Here is a 20,398-nt window from a genome sequence, read left to right on the forward strand (position 1 = left end):
ATTTTAATTAAAATTTGCTATTTTAATTAGGTAAAAATCTTCCATTCACTTTCAGTGTCAGCACATCTAAGGACAAGTATTATATTTTCACTATGTTTAACAAATTCAGTTTAATATCGGCAAAATATATTTTTCTGTTATCCCACCTACCTCCAACACTTACCATGCACAGGAAGTATTTCTGAACATCACGGAAAAATTAGCAAACTGGAAATAGTTTATTTAAATAATTTTAACATGACTGAGAGATGGGTCTGAGGCACCTTCCAATTGTTTTGTGCTTAAGGTGGGTTTTGTGCTATTGAATGCTGCTGCTTCCTTGCTCTGGGATGACAAGGTGAGCATTTCTTTTTTTCCATGTAAGGTTTCTGAAGGACCTCTGCCCCAGGAGCCAGATCAAAAGACGTTAGAGCCTACCTCTGCGCCTCTCATACATTTGTGGAGGTGAGAGTTGCTGATGGAAATGCATGGTTGGAGAGTAATGTACTTTTGTTTCTAGGAGTGTTAACTGAGCCCATTTGCTTGGTGTACTGGTGCCTTCCTATGTTTCATAGGTTGGCTAATTAAAAGTGGAGGGTGAGAAGGACTCTGTAAAGCTGGTTACCACTATTCCACCTGGTACAGCCGATGTACATGCAAAGCATCAAAATTATTGATGTGATGTGGAAGCCAACCCTAGAGAAGCAGGTTTGCAACAGCATCCATGCACAAAGGTAATGTGTACACTGAAACCGTGTTGTATAGTGGGAGCTCATATGAGCACATTCCGTGGAGACAGCCAAAACTAGACAGTACTATTGGTCCATATAGTTCTTCACAGATTGCCAGAGAGCACGAATATTTCCCTCGCCAAAGCCTACAGCCCCACATCGCTCTATGAGCTCCAGGAAGAAGGTATCCTCTGAGAAGAGAGGCTTGGTAAATATCTGCATCAGGTATGGTCTCCCATAAGGGCCAATGCTGCTGTTGTCTTTTTCTCCACCTACTTCAGCATCAAGAAGGATGCTGTGGTACTTCAACAGTTGAGGATCCTGCCCAACTTGCTGTATTTCCTGCTCTTTACTTTTCTCACTGAAGTAAGTCAAGGGTGGTTTGAAAAATTTTGCACCAGACTTTGCCATGCCTGCAGCAGTACGTATGATGTCTGTGGTGTAGAGTGCCACATGCTGGATGCCAGCTCCACCATGCTGCTCTAAAAAAGTATCCACCTGGTTGTTTCTTTGGTCTGGCAGCGACTCAGCCAGAATGAACTTACAGTCATGGCCAAGCTCACTTGACCCACCCCCACTAAACTGCATGCCAGTAAGACGAAGCCCCACACCACTCCCCCGGATTCTGTAACCTTCAGTTGCGTTGTCTTGGGGGTGGAGAAGGAACCGCTGGAAACCAAAATAGTTCTTATACCAATCCAGGACAGCTTGCGAGTTACCTTTAGAGCAAGCATAGGTGATATGGTCAAAATGTGTGACCTCCTTGGCCTCCTGGACTTCTTTAGAGGTGCCTTTCACAACATGGAAGCCAGGCAGGAATGGTCCATAATACTGAGATCGATCAAGTAGGGTGTGACTGATATTGCCCAAGATGGATTTCACTACAGCATAAGTGACACAGCCATCCTTGTCTGTTATATCGGTGGGCGGGATAAGGATATGGCAGCCTCGTTCCTGGAGACTCTGGGAAATAGCATGTACATCCTCTGTCTCAAAGCAAATATTGGAGGCTGTGCCCACTGCATATTGTGGGTCCACATCATATATGAATGCTTTATCCTTGCAGTGGCCTGAAGAGAACCAAGGTGATGCTTCTCCTGCCACTGGCTTCAGCTTCTCATTGACAATAAAAATAGCAGCCCCTCTTCGGCAGACCAGTTGCTTGCTCCATTCTGTCACCCGTGTAGCAAATGGTTCAAAGCCAAATTTGTGTATGAGCTTGCTGGCCAGCTGTTGCCCTTCAGGGACATGGAACCCAATATAGCACAGTCTGTTCAGACAAACAGGCATAATGCAATTTTAAAGGGTGAGTATCTGTTAAAAGATGGTTTTAGTTGCAAGACCTACAGAGAGAAAGAGAAAAGAAAGTCAGTTCGATGGTTGTGAGAAAGACAATTTTGGATGGATGTTCGAAGGGGGGGCTTTTCTGCTGCTACACTGGGAGAGATGTCTATGCTTTTGTAAGGCAGCAGCTGTGGGTGAGAGCACTCTGGGCCACCCCCTATGCTGTGTGACAAAAAAAATGAAAAGCATTCAGGCCTTATCTGCAAAATAGACCATTTTAAAATGACAATACTCATCTACAGAAATTGGTAATCTGCTTCCTTTGGGGAAGGATCATTCTGAATTATTTCTCATTTAAGCAAAAGCAGAATATAATAATATACAATAATATACAGTATTTATATACCACCTTTCTTGGTCTTTATTCAAGGCGGTTTACAGAGGAGTTTACAGGCGGTTTACAGGGAATAAAGAGAACTTTATGGGACTTCTCTGTAGTCCCAATCAGGCACTGTCAGAGGACCCACATGCATCAGAAAGTCTGTCCAGCTGGGCAGACTCCTGAACCCTCAGTACAGGTACACCTAGTGTACTATCAGTAGGCACCAGGGAAGGTCCAAGAGTGCAGGTCCCAATTCCGGCATTTCTCCCAGTCCAACAAAGGATGATATGATCCTCAGAAATGAAGACAACCACAAAGATCAGCGTGACACCATAAGACAGATGCATAGAAAGCTAAATAGAAGGAAATGAAGGCAGCAATAAACAGAGTTTCTTTGCTATCTCGATATACACTTTTGTCCCACAAACAGGCAATGCTGGGAAAATGTCAAAGGAAGATATGTAAAGTCAATAAACTAATCTACTACTAAACTCTAAAGATTAATGAACTGAGGCGGCAATCTTATCAACACTTATCTGGGAGTAAACCCCATTGGCAATAATGGGGCTTACTTCATGTACAGATGCATAGGATTGGGTTCTAAGATTTGTTTAGGCTGGCATGAGGAACTTCGGAATTCATCAGCCCATCTTCCATAAGACAGGCATGGAAGCCAGAGAAGGGCAAAGCAGGGAGATCATGGCAGGGAACAGAAGCTTCCTGTGTCACTTGGGACCTACTCATCTGCTGCAGTTAGGACTAGGTCCTTACTCGTCAGGTTTGTAGGACAGAAGAATTGTGTTGACACAAGGAGGAAGAACTTTTGGGTTCATCAATCTATGCTCCATAAGAACAGGCGCAGCAGCTAAGCTGAGCCACATCACCAGCTGTGGCCACTAAGTGCATAAACTTGGGACAATGTGAGGAGTGAGCAAAAAAACTATTGGTGTTTAGGTTATTGGTTTCACATGAGAAAGTTGTGCAGTGTACTTCAGAAGTCTGAAGTGCCACAGGAGGATCTGTGCCCCAATCTGGGTGAGTATATTTTAGTAGTTATGTAATGAAAACCCTTAATTTTACCTATTTTTGCCTGGCCCACAGGTGTACACATTTGGTCCCTGTTGTGTATATGCAGCATTGGGCAGAAATAGCTTAACTGAGTGAGATCCTAAGGAGGATCTCTTAATGATGAACTGTTAACTGAGCACTGTAAAAAGGGAATGAGCAAGCCACAAGGCCAACACAAGGAATTCTTATACCACTATAGAGAAATGGACAAAGGCCATTTTTAAAGGCCCAATCCTGTCTAGGTCTTGCACCAAAGGAACTCATGTTCCATCAGAGCAAAGCCCAGGCTTCTGGAGCACCCAGCCCCCACTGGAGTAGGTAAGTCAGGGGAGAGAAGCATTCCAGGGGAAGATCAAAGCAGAGAGCTGGGCTAGCTGTCGGTATCCAGTGCCCCTGGCTCAGGCTTGACCCGCTTGGACCCTCTCAGATTTACGCTAGCCAAAGAGCTTGCACAGATCTGAGTAGGCCCACTGGGGACCATGGTGTGGCAGAGTAGATAAGTAAAAAAAGTTTTATTTATCTTTGTATACTCTGCCTGCTGCATGCTATGGGCCAGCCCTGGGTGGGATTGGGCTATAAGGCTAAATCTTATACCCACTTTCCTGGGAATAAGCCCTACTAAACACAGTGGGACTTACTGCTGAGTAGACATGCACAGGATTGTGCTCACATTGGATTATAAACTATTCCAATTATTAAAATTAGTGGTTTTTAATAATTGACTAATTGATTCAGGTAATAAATTGATCTGCTAGTACAGGGGTGCCCAAACCCCGGCCCTGGGGCCACTTGCGGCCCTCGAGGTCTCTCAATGCGGCCCTCAGGGAGCCCCCAGTCTCCAATGACTCTCTGGCTCCCTAGAGATTTGTTGGAGCCTGCACTGGCCTGACGCAACTGTTCTCAGCATGAGGGTGACTGTTTGACCTCTCATGTGAGCTGTGGGATGAGGGCTCCTTCCACTGCTTGCTGTTTCACGTCTGTGATGCAGTAGCAGCAGCTAAGGAAAGGCCAGCCTTGCTTTGTGCAAGCCCTTTTATAGGCCTTGAGCTATTGCAAGACCCTCATTCATTCATATAAGTTCATCTTTAATATATTCATAAGAACATAAGAACAGCCCCACTGGATCAGGCCATAGGCCCATCTAGTCCAGCTTCCTGTATCTCACAGCGGCCCACCAAATGCCCCAGGGAGCACACCAGATAACAAGAGACCTCATCCTGGTGCCCTCCCTTGCATCTGGCATTCTGACATAACCCATTTCTAAAATCAGGAGCTTGCGCATACACATCATGGCTTGTACCCCATAATGGATTTTTCCTCCAGAAACTTGTCCAATCCCCTTTTAAAGGCGTCTAGGCTAGATGCCAGCACCACATCCTGTGGCAAGGAGTTCCACAGACCGACCACACGCTGAGTAAAGAAATATTTTCTTTTGTCTGTCCTAACCCGCCCAACACTCAATTTTAGTGGATGTCCCCTGGTTCTGGTATTATGTGAGAGTGTAAAGAGCATCTCCCTATCCACTCTGTCCATCCCCTGCATAATTTTGTATGTCTCAATCATGTCCCACCTCAGACGTCTCTTTTCTAGGCTGAAGAGGCCCAAACGCCATAGTCTTTCCTCATAAGGAAGGTGCCCCAGCCACGTAATCATCTTAGTCGCTCTCTTTTGCACCTTTTCCATTTCCACTATGTCTTTTTTGAGATGCTGCGACCAGAACTGGACACAATTCATGTATGTAAACATATGTAAATTTATTCAAATTTTAAATGTACATTAATTCCCCCCCCCCCCGCCCCTGACACAGTGTCAGAGAGATGACGTGACTCTCCTGCTAAAAACTTTGGACACCCCTGTGCTAGTATAAATGACTGCATTGATGTGAGGAACAGTATGAAAATCAGAAATATCAAGGGGAAAAAGTATTATTAAAATAGATATGTTAGAAGGTATAATGGAAGAAAATGTATTTTATAAAAACAGTTTAATAATTTGAAAACTGTGTAACTGGCAAACTGGAAAAGTTAAGGGGATTTAAATAAATAATATAAAATATACCATAAAATATGAAAGAAGTATGATGCAAGGAGTCCTTTGTGCCAAGACTGGATATATTTTATTTTTTTCATGAATACGAATGCTTATCAAAGTTTTCATATACATTAGTAATCAGAAATAATTCATGGAGGTTGGGTAAATTCTGCTAGTAGGTTTTGTATGTGATTTTATGCTGTTTTATGTCTTGATACTGAGATTATATTTTCAGACAGATAATCAGCTTTATATATTTCACTATGATGTGATGGTTGGTCCTATGTGTGACCTGGTTGGCTTTTATACTTTGCAAACGTCTTGCAGAAAACGTTATTTAATCATGGGGCAACCATTTCTCCAATTCTACTTAAGTATATTTCTCCATCCCGTTTATATTTTTTAAAAATGGGCTAATCTTTGCAGCAATTTTTCTTCCACCCTGGCTTATCTTTATTTCCAATACTTTCCCCCCTAGCACCAAGCTTTTGAGCAGCCATTTTCAATCAGTGTGCCACTGATTGCACCTGTGTGCTGCAAATGGTCTGCAGTTGTGCCCTGGGAGTTTGGAGGAAGGTCATATGTTAGTAGGGCCATTGGGGATGTGAGGCCCCCACTGGCAGCATGGTGCACCCTCCCAATGGTCAAAAAACTGATGATGTGCCTTGACCATTTTAACCTCTTCTCAGTGTGCCTTGAAAAAGGTTGAAAATGACTGCTTTAGAGCAGGGACTTCACAGCCTCGACTAGACATCTGCAGCAGCGTCCTGTGTTGCACATGAGTTGAAATGCACCTCCCCAAGCCTGAAGTTGCCACTCTCCACCAGTGCCACTGCAGCAGGCCTCCCTCCGAGGAGAAAAGCACAGCCATGCGCTGCTGTGATGGAACATGCCTTCGAAGCAGTGCCTGCCCAGGGAGGCGCACCGTCTCCTACAGGGGACACCCCCATCCCCACGCCTGCCTGGGAGGAACTGCACTGATTGCAGCACCCACGCCCCACCTCCTGCTGCTTGGCAGCTTGCATTCCATCCGCCCCATACCTTGCTTCAGACCGCGTGCTGGCAGTCAAGGCTGCTCCTTGGACAAGCGACCTCTGTCGCCCGCTGCAAGAGGAAGGCATCGAAACTCCTCCTCCCGCCCTTGACTAGAAGCTCCGGCGAGGAGGAGTTGCGGCACACGCGGGCGCGGATGCTCTGCTCTGCTCCGCTCCAGCCTCCAGGGGAGAGGGGGACGGAGCATCAACGCCCCTGACCTGCTGGCAATGGCTCTGCACACACTGCAGGTGGCTCCACATACTACCTACCTTTCCATCAGCAGGACTGCATCTGATGACCCCCAAGCACAGCTCTCCCTTGAACAGACGAGAAGAGAGGAAAACCGCAGGGAGAGAAGGACCCCACTCTGCTCATAGGGCATTTCCTGCTTGAAATGGGAGAGGTCTTCTTCAGTGTCCCCTCGGGATGCCCATTGACATTAGTGGAGAAACCCAGGATTTTGACCGAACTGTGACTGGGCACTCACTGGCACCAGTGACCAGATGTCATAACCAAAAGAAAGGACCAGGCACTCCAAGATGTGGGACACCCAAGAAAAATGTAGGACCTGACAGAATAAAAGCTAAAGACACTGAGATATTAATTTCATGTGGTCAATTTAAACACCATGTTATTTATTATTAAATTTAAAACTAGATTACATATAATTTATTACTCACACAAAGGCTATGTGTTGCCTGCAGGGGAAAGCTCACAGGGAAAAGGAGGACATTTCAGTTCTTTTCCAGGACACAAGCCATAAAAAGAGGACATGTCCTGGAAAAAATAGGACATCTGGTCACCCTGGCACTGGCTCCAGGGTCTTCCAATCCCAAACAAAAAGTAGCAGCCAAGAGAGGAATTTTGTGCACTCCTGCAAACTTAGGTCATAATTTCTGTGAACGCTGTAATGATGCCCATAGGGAATAATGGCCAGTGGCAGCTTTTCATTTATCCCAGGAAGTTCAGGCTGCTTTGTGTCACCCTGTGGCATTTTAAACTCAAAAATTAAAAAACATATTTAAACTTAAAAAAATATAGTGTTGTGCACTGGTCATGATAAGTAATTACTACTGTATATCCCAGGAGCTGAGTCATGGGGGAGGTGGGGAGGAAGGGACTTCCTTGTAGCAATTTTGCCTGTGGAAAGGGAAAAGCACATTAAGCATTTCTGGAAGCGGAGTGAAAGCCAGGAAGGGATTTTGTGGGGAGGGGTGAGGTGACTGAACAGTATTCTAGTTGCAAGCAAGGCAGGACAGCAGCATCTAAGGTACTCGTGTGACTGGAAGCATGGGAACTGCAGCTGCACCTCTCCTCCTGTATGGTCTGGGCCAGGGGTGCCCATACCCCGGCCCTGGGGCCACTTGCGGCCCTCAAGGACAACAAATCCTGCCCTCAGGGAGCCCCCAGTCTCCAATGAGCCTCTGGCCCTGTGGAGACTTGCTGGAGCCCGCGCTGGCCTGATGCAAGTACTCTCAGCGTGGCGGCCAACTGTTTGACCTCTCACTGTTTGACCTTGAGCTGTGGTGAGGCAAGGCCATGAAAGCCATAAGCCATTATGCCATGCTCATAACACAAGCACATTATAGTTTATATGTTTAGCAGTTTAACAGAGAAAATGATAAAATGTTTACTTATGTTAATGAACCAAATGTTAATGCTATGTTATGGGTGTTTATAGCTAAATTAGTTATTAGTTTCTATGTTTAAGAAATAAGGAAAATGATGCTTAAAATATATGAAATCCACTTTGTCTGAAGAAGTCTGAAACTGAAACAGAGACAGGCTGTAAATCAGTCTCAAACTGTCAAGGACATCAGATATGGTGAACACTTCATGGAAGAGGGAGTATAAGAGGCTGAAGTTTCCATCTGTCAGGCTAATTGGTAGTATGATGAATGAAACTAAACAGACTCCCAGCTTCTTCCCTGCTAGGAAAACCCTTGGAAAAAAAGCTTTTTGGACTTTTAAAACATTATATTTTCAGAAGGACAATGTTATGCACTGAGAAGAGCTATTAGAAAGTTTCATGTCAAAAGATCACAAAGCATCACAGAAATAAATTACCAAGTTAGCATGCATACCAAATATTCTCCAATATTTAATAGTTATAAAATGTAATTAACACATATATAAGGGCATAGTGGCTTCAGAAGTGAATTTTAGCTGTCAGAATAGTGAGATCAAAGCATAAAATACACAGAAAGGTGGGAAAAAAACTATTAAGTTTTACTAAAAGCCACAAGTCTGAAAATGTAACTTTGAGAAGGCAGAAGTCTGGCAGAAGTTAATTAACAAGGAGACACTAGAACTCTTATCTTAAGAAAAGCATTTCAACTCTATAGACTCAAGGCCCCAGATGTCACCCTAATTGAAACTAGAGAGTTATTAGATACAACATACAGAGAACAGGAAGGAAGCAGGATGTACCTGCACCAGTTAATTAGGAAGCTGATATCTCTTGGCACCAAGAAAGATTATACACAGGTTAGAAGCAGTTTTAATGCGGGAAAACTCGCAATATTAGCTAAGACAGTTGATAGCCTTGGCAAAGACAGTAAATCTGTTGTTAATTAAAATAGAGTTTTCCAAGGTACAGACACCCGCAGAAACAGCTGGACAGGAACAAGATAATATGAGAAAGCCCCTAATTAGCAAAACATTCTTGAGAGCCTCTGTTTGAACTGAAAGCTAACAGGGGGGGCTAGATTTAATTAAAATAAAGAGAAAAGTCTCTTAAAATCCTTTTGTACAATAAGAAGTTAGTTTGTCTTGTATTAAATATGTTTATACCACTATGCATCACAATAACAAGTCACAAATGGAGAATCACACATGGAATAGAAGGAAAGACCAAAAAGTTTAGTTCAAACAGAGGTTAGCAGAAAGCCCACAGTGATTAATGAGACCAGACTGAAAGAATGTTGAATAGATAAGCAGATGGCTGTTTGAAACATGTGAGGGTCAGGCCAGAGAGGAATGGCCAGAGATAAGCAAAGGCATACCAAAGGCCAGTAATAAATAAGTAAAGAGTAGCAAAAGATAAGAGCAAAAGACATAAAATTATCTGTGGCCAATCCTGAGAAAGCCTCCATTTCTGATGTCACACACCAGCCAATGAGAAATGTAAGACTCCTCAGACAAAGGAGCCAGAATCAGATATAAGGGAGAGGCTCACACTGGAAAATTGCTTTTCTTTGAGAGCTCTGAGAGTTCCCACATAGCTCTCATTGCTCTCTTCATTTTGGACAGGAGTCCCTGAGAAGCCCGTCGCTGGCAACGAAATAAAGCTTGCAGACAATCACCACTCTTGCTTACTGAGTTTGCTTTTGAACTTTGCTCTTGACCTTGCAACAGTGGGACAAGGGCTCCCTCCACTGCTTGCTGTTTCACATCTGTGAAGCAGCAGTGGCAGCAAAGGAAAGGCTGGCCTTGCTTTGTGCAAGGCCTTTTATAGGCCTTGAGCTATTGCAAGACCTTCATTCATTCTTCAAGTTTCTTCAAGTTCCATCTCTAATATATTCATTTATGTACATTTATTCAAATTTGAAATGTAAATTAATTTTTTTTTCCTGGCCCCCAACACAGTGTCAGAGAGATGATGTGGCCCTCCTGCCGAAAGGTTTGGACACCCCTGGTCTGGGCCATCCCCCAACACTTTTTCTACATGGTCCAGGGACTTGTACTTGGGGTAGCATGAGTTCAGAGCTTTAAAAGAGCAGTGGAAAGTTTCAGAGTTCTGTAAAACCATGTCATGTGCCTTGGAAATCCTCAGTTCAGTATGTGTGAATATACATTGCAGTTTTACAGTTTTAAGTCAAAAGGCACCTCTGCATGTATTCAGAAAGCCTTTTATTACATATTTCCTATCCCCCTAATCAATTCCCTTACAATTAATAATGCATTTGTATAGAATGTTTTATTTTTCTGTTTTGAATCTACTAACAATCAATTCCAACGTTTTCCCCACATACTATTATATTAAACATAATTCAAATCAGAGAGAAAATGGTACCATGTTACACTCAAACTACTGAAAAAGTTAGGTTTTCTTTGTGGCAGCTTCTTATAAGACCGCACAGTGCACCAAACAGACATTTTAATGGACAAAATTTAGCTAACTGCCATGTTTTTGTTTTAAGGTGGCTATTTAGGCTTTTTTCCTCCTCGATTATGCTAATGCCAGTGGGCCAGTGCAGGAGTACAAAAATAGTTCCCAGGGTTTGCTCCCCACCTACTCTTATGGTAAAGGTTAGGGCAGTTGCATAGTGTAATTGTTGTGTCTTCTTGCTCTAGGCCCTGTTCAAGAGGGAGGCAAGGGAGCAGAGAATTAGGAATTTGAAGAAGAGCACTGGACAGGCATAGATTTAAAAAAATGGGGATATTTGTTTCTTTGGGAGGCAAAGGAGAAATGAGTGTTTTGGGTGTAATTTAAGAGCTTTCTGGAAGTACCAGAAGTATCAGACTGGCCAGTGTTGGAAACAGGATAGTGGACCAAACATCTTAGGGCTAATCCAGCAATGGTCATCTTGTTCTTAGCTATTTCCATTTCTTTAAAGAATGGACCAAAAATGACCAAGTATTCCTTCTTAAAGGAAGAAGGATGAAGCTACAGTACCAAGAAGAAATGCAGATTATTATTTTCTTCTGCTTACACTATGTCTCCCAGATTCAATCCAAGTCTTTTTCACTTGTCTTAAAAAGCAAACTGGACAACATTTTGAGCACATGGTATGTAGCTGTATGCTTGTTTGTTCCGTGTAAAATAGTGCATAAGGATGGCTTTAAACCTTGGCTCAATGATCTCAGCAAAGACTGCAGGGTGCTTTTAAACTCTTAACCAGACTCTACAGTCCCAATTCAGATTGCATTCTGCCTACCACCCCATGTGTCCTTTAAAAAAGCTATTTGACCTTAAAAAAAGCTCCCACTGGCACATTTTTGCATCTGAAGCAAGAAGTCAAAATGATACACTTAAGCCATGACAGAGATACAAGCTGGATGTGAGAAAATGATGCCCCATCTGGATCCTGCTGTCTACAGTAATTACTTCCTGTTGGTTCATATGGTCCCAGTTGTCATGCTAGATATATATTCATGGATATAACTGAAAACTGTCTGGAAAAGGAGACAGTGCTATTCAGCATTTGTTGCCTGACACTGCATGGTATCTCTTCAGCTGCTGCATGTGATGTCTCTGAATGAAAAACAAGTACCTCTGGGTGCCTGGCAGTGGTAAGTACCATGCGTAATGCCGTGTACTTCTCCAGGGACATCTCTGTGGCTACATGTGCTCCAACCAACCACTGACCGTCTCCCAGCCCTTTGTGGGTGGAGAGAACTGGAATGGGACATAACCAGGAGGCCCAGCTTGGGGATGGCAAAGTCGGAGAGATCCAGGCAGTCCTAGGAGAGTCCAAGGTTTCCCCAGAGGACGGAGTAGAACAACAGCTGCGTTCTCCACGGAAAAGGCAGAATATCATCTTTTGGGTAATTCAGGGTGTAAGTGGATTGGGAGAAGCACCAATACCTGTCATGATATATATTTCCTGCTCTGCTTCTGAATATTAATGATTATAAAAATTATCAATTATAGTAGATTATTATTGTAGATAGGTTTGACCTGTTTTTTTATTGTTAGATGCCCTGCTAATATTCGTACTGAAGGGTGGCATATACATTTTAAAATATATAAAATCAGGTGGGGGGGGGTCTTGTGAGAGAGATTTGTCACAAGTACCGGTAAGTAAGGGGTGAACGTTCCAAAGAAGGAAGGCAAACAAGCACAGGCATTGACACTACTGCTCTCTAGGACAAAGTCCTTGAGGAATGCTTAGAGGTACAACATTGGTAGAATCACATTTGATGAGCCAGTTTCTTTCTGTGGATGGGAATGTGAAAGGTTCTGCCTTTCAAAGAGGGGAAACATAATTAAGTTTTGCACTCTGATCATCTGAAGTGCAGGGATGACCCTGTAGTTCCTCCACCCAAGGCTCCATTTTCTTGGAAGTGCGAAGTAAGTGGGAGTGTGCATCCAAGGTTTGCAAAGTCTGAGATGGGAATTACACAGTTAGTGTAAAGGCAGGTGGAGACAAGAAGGGCATCAAATTACAAACTTTTGGATGCCCTTGGGCTGCTTATTGTAATGGACTCATAATTTGCTTCAGTTAAAAGATCAAGATCCAACAAGGTTCTGATCATTCCTAACCTGCAAAATCAAGCAACCAGAACACTGGCAGATGCACCTCACAGGGCAGGGAGTAGTTTCTTTCATGGGTTGTTGCCAATCAAACTCCTGAGGTTGCAGAACATGCAAGATGGTCTGTTTGAAGGATCATATAGTCAGGGCAGATCTTTGTGGTTGAAGGCAGATACTTTGGTCTTAAGCCAGTTTGAGCTTTAAGGGCTCAATCCTGTCCAACCTTCCGCTGCCAATGCAGCTGCAATGCAACCCCAAGGAGGTCTCTGTGACTGCCCCTCCCCCACGGAATGAAGCGGATGCCTCATTGACACAGTTACATTAGTGCTGGAAAGCTGAATAGGACTTGGCCCCAAAGATGATAACTAGCACCTTGAATTGCAATTGCCTCTGTCAATACTGTAACTGCTGTATTTTGTATCTGTGGAAGTTTCTGAAGGGCTCACCCTCCAGGAAGGACTGGTGAGCCTCCCAACCTCATTCCAGCCTAGAGCACCAGGAGGCTACTTGGTCGATTTATACTGAAAGTAGCAAAATCCAGAAGAACCAATGCATGGCCCCCCCCAATCTTGTACCAGCATAGGTCATCACTAGAGTGACCACGCCATTTCGGTTCCATAACCAGGTTGGAAACTGGATTTTAAATGGTCAAGCTAATCAGCCTCCTGCAGAAATCCTTGGAGCTGGATCAAAACTACCTGTAGTTTAACTGTTATTTCTTCTTCATGATTGATCTTGGGCTTGTCACTTACATATAGCTGTGCCTCACTGTTCCACAGTTGTAAAATGACACAATGGTATAAATACAATAGGGCCTCTATATTTTTTAGGGGATTTGATTTGCTGTGTAGTCTGTTGCTTGCCTCACCTTTTTGGCAGCTGGAACCTTTCATGTACTTTTGCATGCACTCCTAACTCTACTTGTGATATGTTTGAAACGGGATTGCACTGATTCCAACATTGCCTGCCAGATTATGCCACTGGACTGCCAGACTGTATGCCTAGCCCCACACAGTCATGCACAGGTGTACCCCTATTTTGATCTGCAAAATGCTGGAGAATATGGTGCGTCAGAGAGAAATTTGGCTAGAACCCCTCCTCGGGTGTCTTATTTGCTACATGTGGGACATTCCTTTTTTTAAATTTAGGAACAGTTAGTCATATCAGTCCCCATCTACAATCTGAAGCAGTGTAACCCAGATGCAGGTTTTCAGCTCCATCTGCTGCTTGTGAGGAGAACCTGTGTTTGTGGTTGTGCTTCAGTCTAGAGCTTGAACATATCATGAAATCATCTACATACAGTGCTCACTTTCAAAGACAGAACACTAAGACAGATGCACCCATGTAGCACCATCTGAACTGTTTAGTCAGAAGTACGAGTAATTCTGCTTAGGGCTTCAGAATCAATCTGACTTGTTGAGAGAACCTCAACTTCTTCCTGCTGTTACCTTGAATTTTCTTTCTTTCTTTCTTTCTTTCTTTCTTTCTTTCTTTCTTTCTTTCTTTCTTTCTTTCTTTCTTTCTTTCTTTCTTTCTTTTGAGTCAGGGTATGAACATATCACATAAAATAAATAAAATGAATACTATTTTCTTCTACTCGAGGCTGAAAGGAGGTGGCCAGGATGGGTTGTCCAGCCCTAGCCACAGTGATTTTGCTGGTGGGGTTGGTGATTGCCACAACACTGGCAGAAGTGGCAGAGAACAGGAGCCGAATATGCCAGCCTGCTCCTCTCTGGAAGATCAATGGGACAGTCCCAATGGCTGGGATGGAGGGCCAAGTGACAGTGGTGGCACTGTTGAAGGCCAGCTGACAGTTCTGTCTTAAGCAAGCTGCCAGGTGAGTTTCCTGCATGGAGAAAACTGGTTCAGGGCTACAAGGGGCAAAAACACAGCATCAGCTGTGTGTTGGAAGGAACCTCTTCTCTGATATTCAGTAACAATTTGACAACCCAAAAAGTCACATCATCCCTACTAGGCTGTCTGCCAAGAACTGAATGTGACATTAAGCAAAGGTTATAGAGGACTACCTCTCCTTAAATCAGAGTTAATAAATTGAAGTCTGAACTACTGGATAGTAGATGAGAAACACTGTCACAAGATGGGTGCAGTTTGCCTCATGAATAACATAACATACACATGACTAGACCTGCATAGTAATGGCCACCATCACGTTCAGTTCAGCAGGCCAAGAATTATCAACCTCTGCCTTATACGAGACAAAATCTGGGTTTGAGAGCTCTCGGCTTTGCAGATTCATATCCCAGATACAATATGCAGGGGGTAAGGGCTGAAGTGTGTTATATCCTTGCAGCTCATTTCCTAAACTTTACTTGTTCTTCCTGCCACCAGCCTTGGCAACTTGCAGAAGAAGCTGTCCCATGAAGGGGTGGCCAATGTCAGTTTCATGATTGTGAATGAGAAGACTCCTTTTTCCCGGGCCATGTACTGGGAACTCAAGCGGCAAGCTCCAGAGGGAATTCCTGTTTACCAACAGGAGATCCTGGAACCTGATGTCTGGCAAATTCTAGATGGGGACAAGGATGACTTCCTGATCTATGACAGGTCAGTGCTTGAGAGAGAAAAACTAATTTATCTAGATAGCCACTGGCTGGGGGTGGTGATGGTGGTGTGCTTCTGATGTGTCTTTCTCCTCTGCAGGCCCTAACGTGGATATGGTAGAGGAACACGAACCATATCAGGTTAATTTGGAAGGCTGCTAGTAGGTTTACCAATTGTGTCATCCAACTTGGGCAAAGTGTTGGGCTCCAAAGAACCGACTTCCCCCCCCCCCTTGCTTCAAAGCCGTCTGTATAAACCTACCCAGAGGGAGAGCAAATCACATAGCATGAGGACAGAGAAGGGAGTCAGGAAGGATGGTAGCTTATTGGTAGAGCACATGTTTCACATACAGAATGTCCCAGATTCAATTTCTAACATCACCAGCAAGGTATGTGGAAGATCCTCAACTGAAACCCTGGAGAGCTGCTGGAGAGTCAACATGTAGACAGCAGGGAGTTAAATGGGCCAGTGGTCCAAGTCTGTATAAAGCTGCTTCATATATGAGTGACATATGATGATTTGGGTCCGAAATCCGGGATTACAGAATATTTTACCGATGAGACATCTCTGTTCTCTCATCCTTGCTGCCCCTTATGCTTGGAACTGCCTCCTAGAACATATGTAGAATGCTTCCTCACTCACTTCCTTCAAATCTTTTCCTAAAATCCACCTTTTCCATTCATGAAGCCTTTGGCACCTCACCTAACAGAACAATCCTATGCATGTCTACCCAGAAGGAAGTCTAATTGAATTCAGTGGGACTTACTCCCAGGAAAATGAATATAAGATTGCAGCCAGGCAACCCATTCCTGAGCTTCCTGGCACCCGCTGGAGCGTCTACTGCTGGGCAGTACAGCTGGACTACCGCTGGAGCAGCTACTGCAGGGCACCAGAAAGCAACCACAGGTCTCCTTGGGGGGAAGTAGGGCTTCTAAAGTCTGCATCAGCTATTTTGCCAGGGCAGTCTTGAGAGACCTGTGTTGGCTTTGCAGCCTGACGCAGAGTTCAGGAAAGAGTTATTTAAAAATCTTGAACAGCTTGGCTTAGGTCTTTGGTGGGGCCCACTGCTGATCCCTGAGAGCACCTCCATGCCCATAGCTTTTGTGTGTTGGTGGGGAAACAACTCTCTTGAGGCCCAAAGGCTTTTGAAGCCTAGAGTCAACCTTGATTAATTAGTTAATCTGAATATGAATCATTTGTAAACATTTGCCACTGAATTTACTTTGCTAATAGTTCCTAACTTTATTCTGGCAGTGTAGGAAGAAAAAGAAGGTTACACATGTGCAAGTTAGTTCTGTTCAGCCTGACCAGTCCAAAGATTCAGCAGAGGAAGGTGCACAAACATGAAACTTACTTCTTGACTTTTTGAAGTATGATCATTTGCTCCAGAGGGCCTTGAACCTTGTCTGTTTGCAGAGACTTTTAGATAGCATAAGTTTGTCCCCTTCCTGCCATTAACTATATGCTGAGGTTGCTTGGAGACTAAAAACTGTGATAGCATTATGAAATGGTTGAAGTAAAGGAGGGGGAAGCAAAGCTGAATTTATTCCTATGCCACTTAGGAATTGTCTTTTGTTTCCCTTCCAATTAATTAGGCAGTGCTTTTTGTCCCTCTTTTCTTCCTTTCAGAGATATAAAAGGCCAGGTTAGATTCCTTCCTAACACAGGTGAATGTTAGACATGCCTGACTCTTTGCTCCTTTATTCTTCCATTGCTTTTGGGTTTTGTAGGTGTGGCAGGCTGGCTTTCCACATTCAGCTACCATACAGTTTTCTGCACTTACCCTACGTTGAAGCAGCTGTTCACTACACAAACCGCAAAGACTACTGTGGCAATTGTTCCTGGTACCATTTGAACAAGAGTCAGGAGGTAGGAACTTGAGTCCCTCCCTTAAGTTGAACTTCCTTCAACTTCCCTTTTCCCCCATCAATTCCCATCTCCTTGCATGGTGAAGCTTCCCTTTTACAATAATACAATATATAGTTGTATATTACATAATATAATATATTATAATAGGGCATAATATATATAGGGCATTATATAGGGCATTATATAGGGCATAATACAATATATAGTTCATAATAGTTCATATATAGGGCATAATAGAGGGCATTATATAGGGCATTTTATATATATATATATATATATATATATATATATATATATATATATATATATATATATATATATATAACAATATTTAGTTCGATTCTGGTATAATACACCAGAATCTGCAACTGTCTTGAACTTTCTTTCAACTGAAAAGATGGGATTTATATATAATAAATAATGTTATCTTTGCAGGTGAGTAACACGACAAGCACTGGTGTGATGACAACTGAGGCTACTACCAGACGCAAAGAGAAAAACCAGGAAGTGCCAGACCACAAGCATGAAGGGAATAATCAACAGTCACTTAACACTGAGCACACAGCCCATCACCATTCAAATCACAGAGGAATCAGCAACCATAAAACCTTGGGTTTGCCCAGCACACAACAGCCAACCCTCCATTCTCGGAGCTTCCATCCACAGAAGCAGCAAGCAGGGGGATCACAGTAAAAACATTTAATTTTCATGCATGCAAAGCTCAGCTGTGAGACATATGCAGCCCATAAATCTAAACAAGCTATTTAAAAAACAGCCAGGGACATCAGAAGAAACATGTGTCAAAAGAAACATGATGGTTCGGCTCTCAGCAGGGTAAAGTATTTTCCCAACCCCTAAATTAGCACAGGTTCTCAAGACCCCAATCTACTGGCCTAAAAGTGCCTTTTGTTATGTGATGTGTGATTGTAAAGTACCACTGTGTATGATACAAACTGCCTCCTTTTTCTGAGTGAGTCTCTAATTACACTCACACCCACCCATTTTGTTTCACTAAAACAAAAATCCCCTCCTTCTGAGACTCAGGTAGCTTTTTAGAATAATAAGATTTCCCTTGTCAAATGTTTGTTTGTGTCCTCTGCTTTGAATACCTGAGGTAGCCACCTTGCCACCCTCCAGAACACAAATCTATCACAGTCCTCTTCCAGTTGGGAAGCCAGTTTAGATCCCTCTTTTGCATTTCCTGCTTTTCTGCACTCAATGAAGCATGTGGTGTAAACTAGAATATCCCGGTCACCACAGGCTGATACCGTACAGAAAAGTATTTCAATAGAGATGGAGGGATGGGATCAAACACCAATATTGGCAGGAGAGTGACTGACTAACAGCTACTGGGCAGAGATCAGAAGAGGCTGCTTTGGGCTTGGAGGTTTTGTTTGCAGAAGTACGCGCAGGTGAAGTGCTAGTTTGGTTTGAAGGCTGTGGCATTTGTTATGTTGCTGAAAGGAAAATCATCCGTGGTTTGGCAAAATTAGGGTGAAAATAAAATGAATCTTACCAACTCTATCTATCTATTGGTGTTCATATGCACATCAGGCAGCATATAGCTGGCCTGAAGAGTTTGTGACCAGTTGTAGGGGAAGTGCATGAAGAGTTCAGTTGGGTAAAAAAAATCCATCCACACACTGTACCAGAGAACATCAGGGGAAGAGATGCACTGCTTACTGGCCAGAAATAGTCAAAACGTATCCTGGGGAAGAATGGAGAAAATAAATGCTGAAATTAACAAGTTTGGAGTCTTTGTTTACAAAAGCTAAATGTACAGGAGTTACAGAGCTGTAGCTGCTGTTTTGCATTTCAGACACACCCCAGCACTGTCCAACAGTGTTTACAATAGCTTCAGGATTTAACAGGACAAAACCAGAGGTGGCATTGGTTACATGTTTGCTCTTCTGCCTCTTTTCTTTTTTTTAACCTCAACAAATCAGTTTTTCCTTTCATCAGATGTGAGATGTTTCAACTGCAATACATCCAGTATCAAGTTCCTAGCTGACTTCCCAGTCATGGATTGGCTGTCAGCTGTCACTTAAATTAAAATTTAATCACAGATACTAACTGAAATGCGTATAGAAATTCTCAGGAACGCAATGAAACAAAGCAGTGGAGGCATGATTTATTCAGTCAAATGGCAGGACAGAGGAAAAGGAAGATCATGCATGAGAATACAGAACAATAGAGCACACATAACAAGAGAACTTATTAGACATTTACTCAAATATGAACCCCATAAGTAGATACAGAATTAACGCCATGTCTGGCTTGACCTAAGAGATGCATCATAGGATAGCCGAATAAAACCTACTAGACAAGCCTTGCTTTAAAAGTAACTTTGGCTGGACTTGTTTAAAAGGTCCTTATCTCTGCCATTTTGTTCACGTTCCATGAACTGACGCACACACTGTACAAACTCTTTTTCTGTCCCCAGAGAAGTTTGATGGAGATACAAATACGGGGGGGGGGGGGGGTTTCAACACTTTTCTTCTATATCCAGCACTGAAATAATTTATACAGCAATGGTCCTAACAGCAATGAACCTGAGTGTGAGACCATACTGGTCCCAGTACAAAACAACAGAACTTTATGTTGAAAATAACACAGGCCTACAAAACTGAGGGTCAGAAAAGTTTTTGTTAAAAATACAAAACAACAGATAAACATTAAAAATACAAAATAGTTAAAAACAATTAAAATAAAATACATGAATAAAATACATAGCACGCAGTAAAAGACAAATTTATAAAAACAGCCCTTATGGTGCCTCGAAGGCTTTCCTGAATAAAAAAAGTCTTCAGGCCCCGCCGGAATGCTAATAATGAGGAAGCTGCTCTCAATTCAAAGGGGAGGGAATTCCATAGTGTAGGTGCCACCACTGAAAAGGCCTTGTTTCTGGTCGCCATTCCCTTCACCACTCTCAATGACGGCACAACCAACAGGGCCCCTTCTGATGACCTAAGAGAATGGACCGGATTATATGGAAGAAGGCGCTCTCTCAAATACGCTGGTCCCAAGCTGTTTAAGGCTTTAAAGGTCATAACCAGCACCTTGAATTCAGCCTGGAAACGAATGGGCAGCCAGTGCAGCCGCCAGAGTAGCGGCGTGACAGAGTCAAACCGCCGACCCCCAGCAACTACACGAGCTGCCGCATTCTGCACTAGCTGTAGCTTCCGGACCGTCTTCAGGGGCAGCCCTACGTAGAGCGCGTTACAGTAATCTAATCTTGATGTCACTATGGCATGGACCACT

General features: G+C 43.3%; 2 protein-coding genes across 2 annotated transcripts; one reads left to right on the forward strand and one right to left on the reverse strand.

Annotated features, from left to right (window-relative positions):
- Window positions 1-86: 86 nt before the first annotated feature.
- Window positions 87-6,579, reverse strand: HPDL (4-hydroxyphenylpyruvate dioxygenase like). The gene is made up of 2 exons (XM_066625920.1): window positions 6,517-6,579; window positions 87-2,053 (listed from the first exon to the last, which is right to left on the reverse strand). The coding sequence occupies exon 2, from the start codon at window positions 1,998-2,000 to the stop codon at window positions 795-797; it is 1,206 nt and encodes a 401-aa protein (XP_066482017.1). The 5' UTR covers window positions 2,001-2,053; window positions 6,517-6,579; the 3' UTR covers window positions 87-794.
- Window positions 6,580-14,331: 7,752 nt separating this feature from the next.
- On the forward strand, window positions 14,332-17,830 carry LOC136648511 (selenoprotein Pb-like). The gene is made up of 4 exons (XM_066624627.1): window positions 14,332-14,546; window positions 15,059-15,271; window positions 16,999-17,137; window positions 17,573-17,830. Exons 1-4 carry the CDS (start codon window positions 14,332-14,334, stop codon window positions 17,828-17,830), a joined length of 825 nt encoding a protein of 274 aa, XP_066480724.1.
- The last annotated feature ends 2,568 nt before the right edge of the window (window positions 17,831-20,398 follow it).

This window comes from Tiliqua scincoides, chromosome 4, assembly GCF_035046505.1.
Source record: "Tiliqua scincoides isolate rTilSci1 chromosome 4, rTilSci1.hap2, whole genome shotgun sequence".
In the NCBI taxonomy this organism is placed as follows: Eukaryota; Metazoa; Chordata; class Lepidosauria; order Squamata; family Scincidae; genus Tiliqua; species Tiliqua scincoides.

Coding starts and splice junctions, on each gene's coding strand:
- HPDL (XM_066625920.1), bottom strand. CDS start 2,000: ATGCCTGTTTGTCTGAACAGACTGTGCTATATTGGGTTCCATGTCCCT.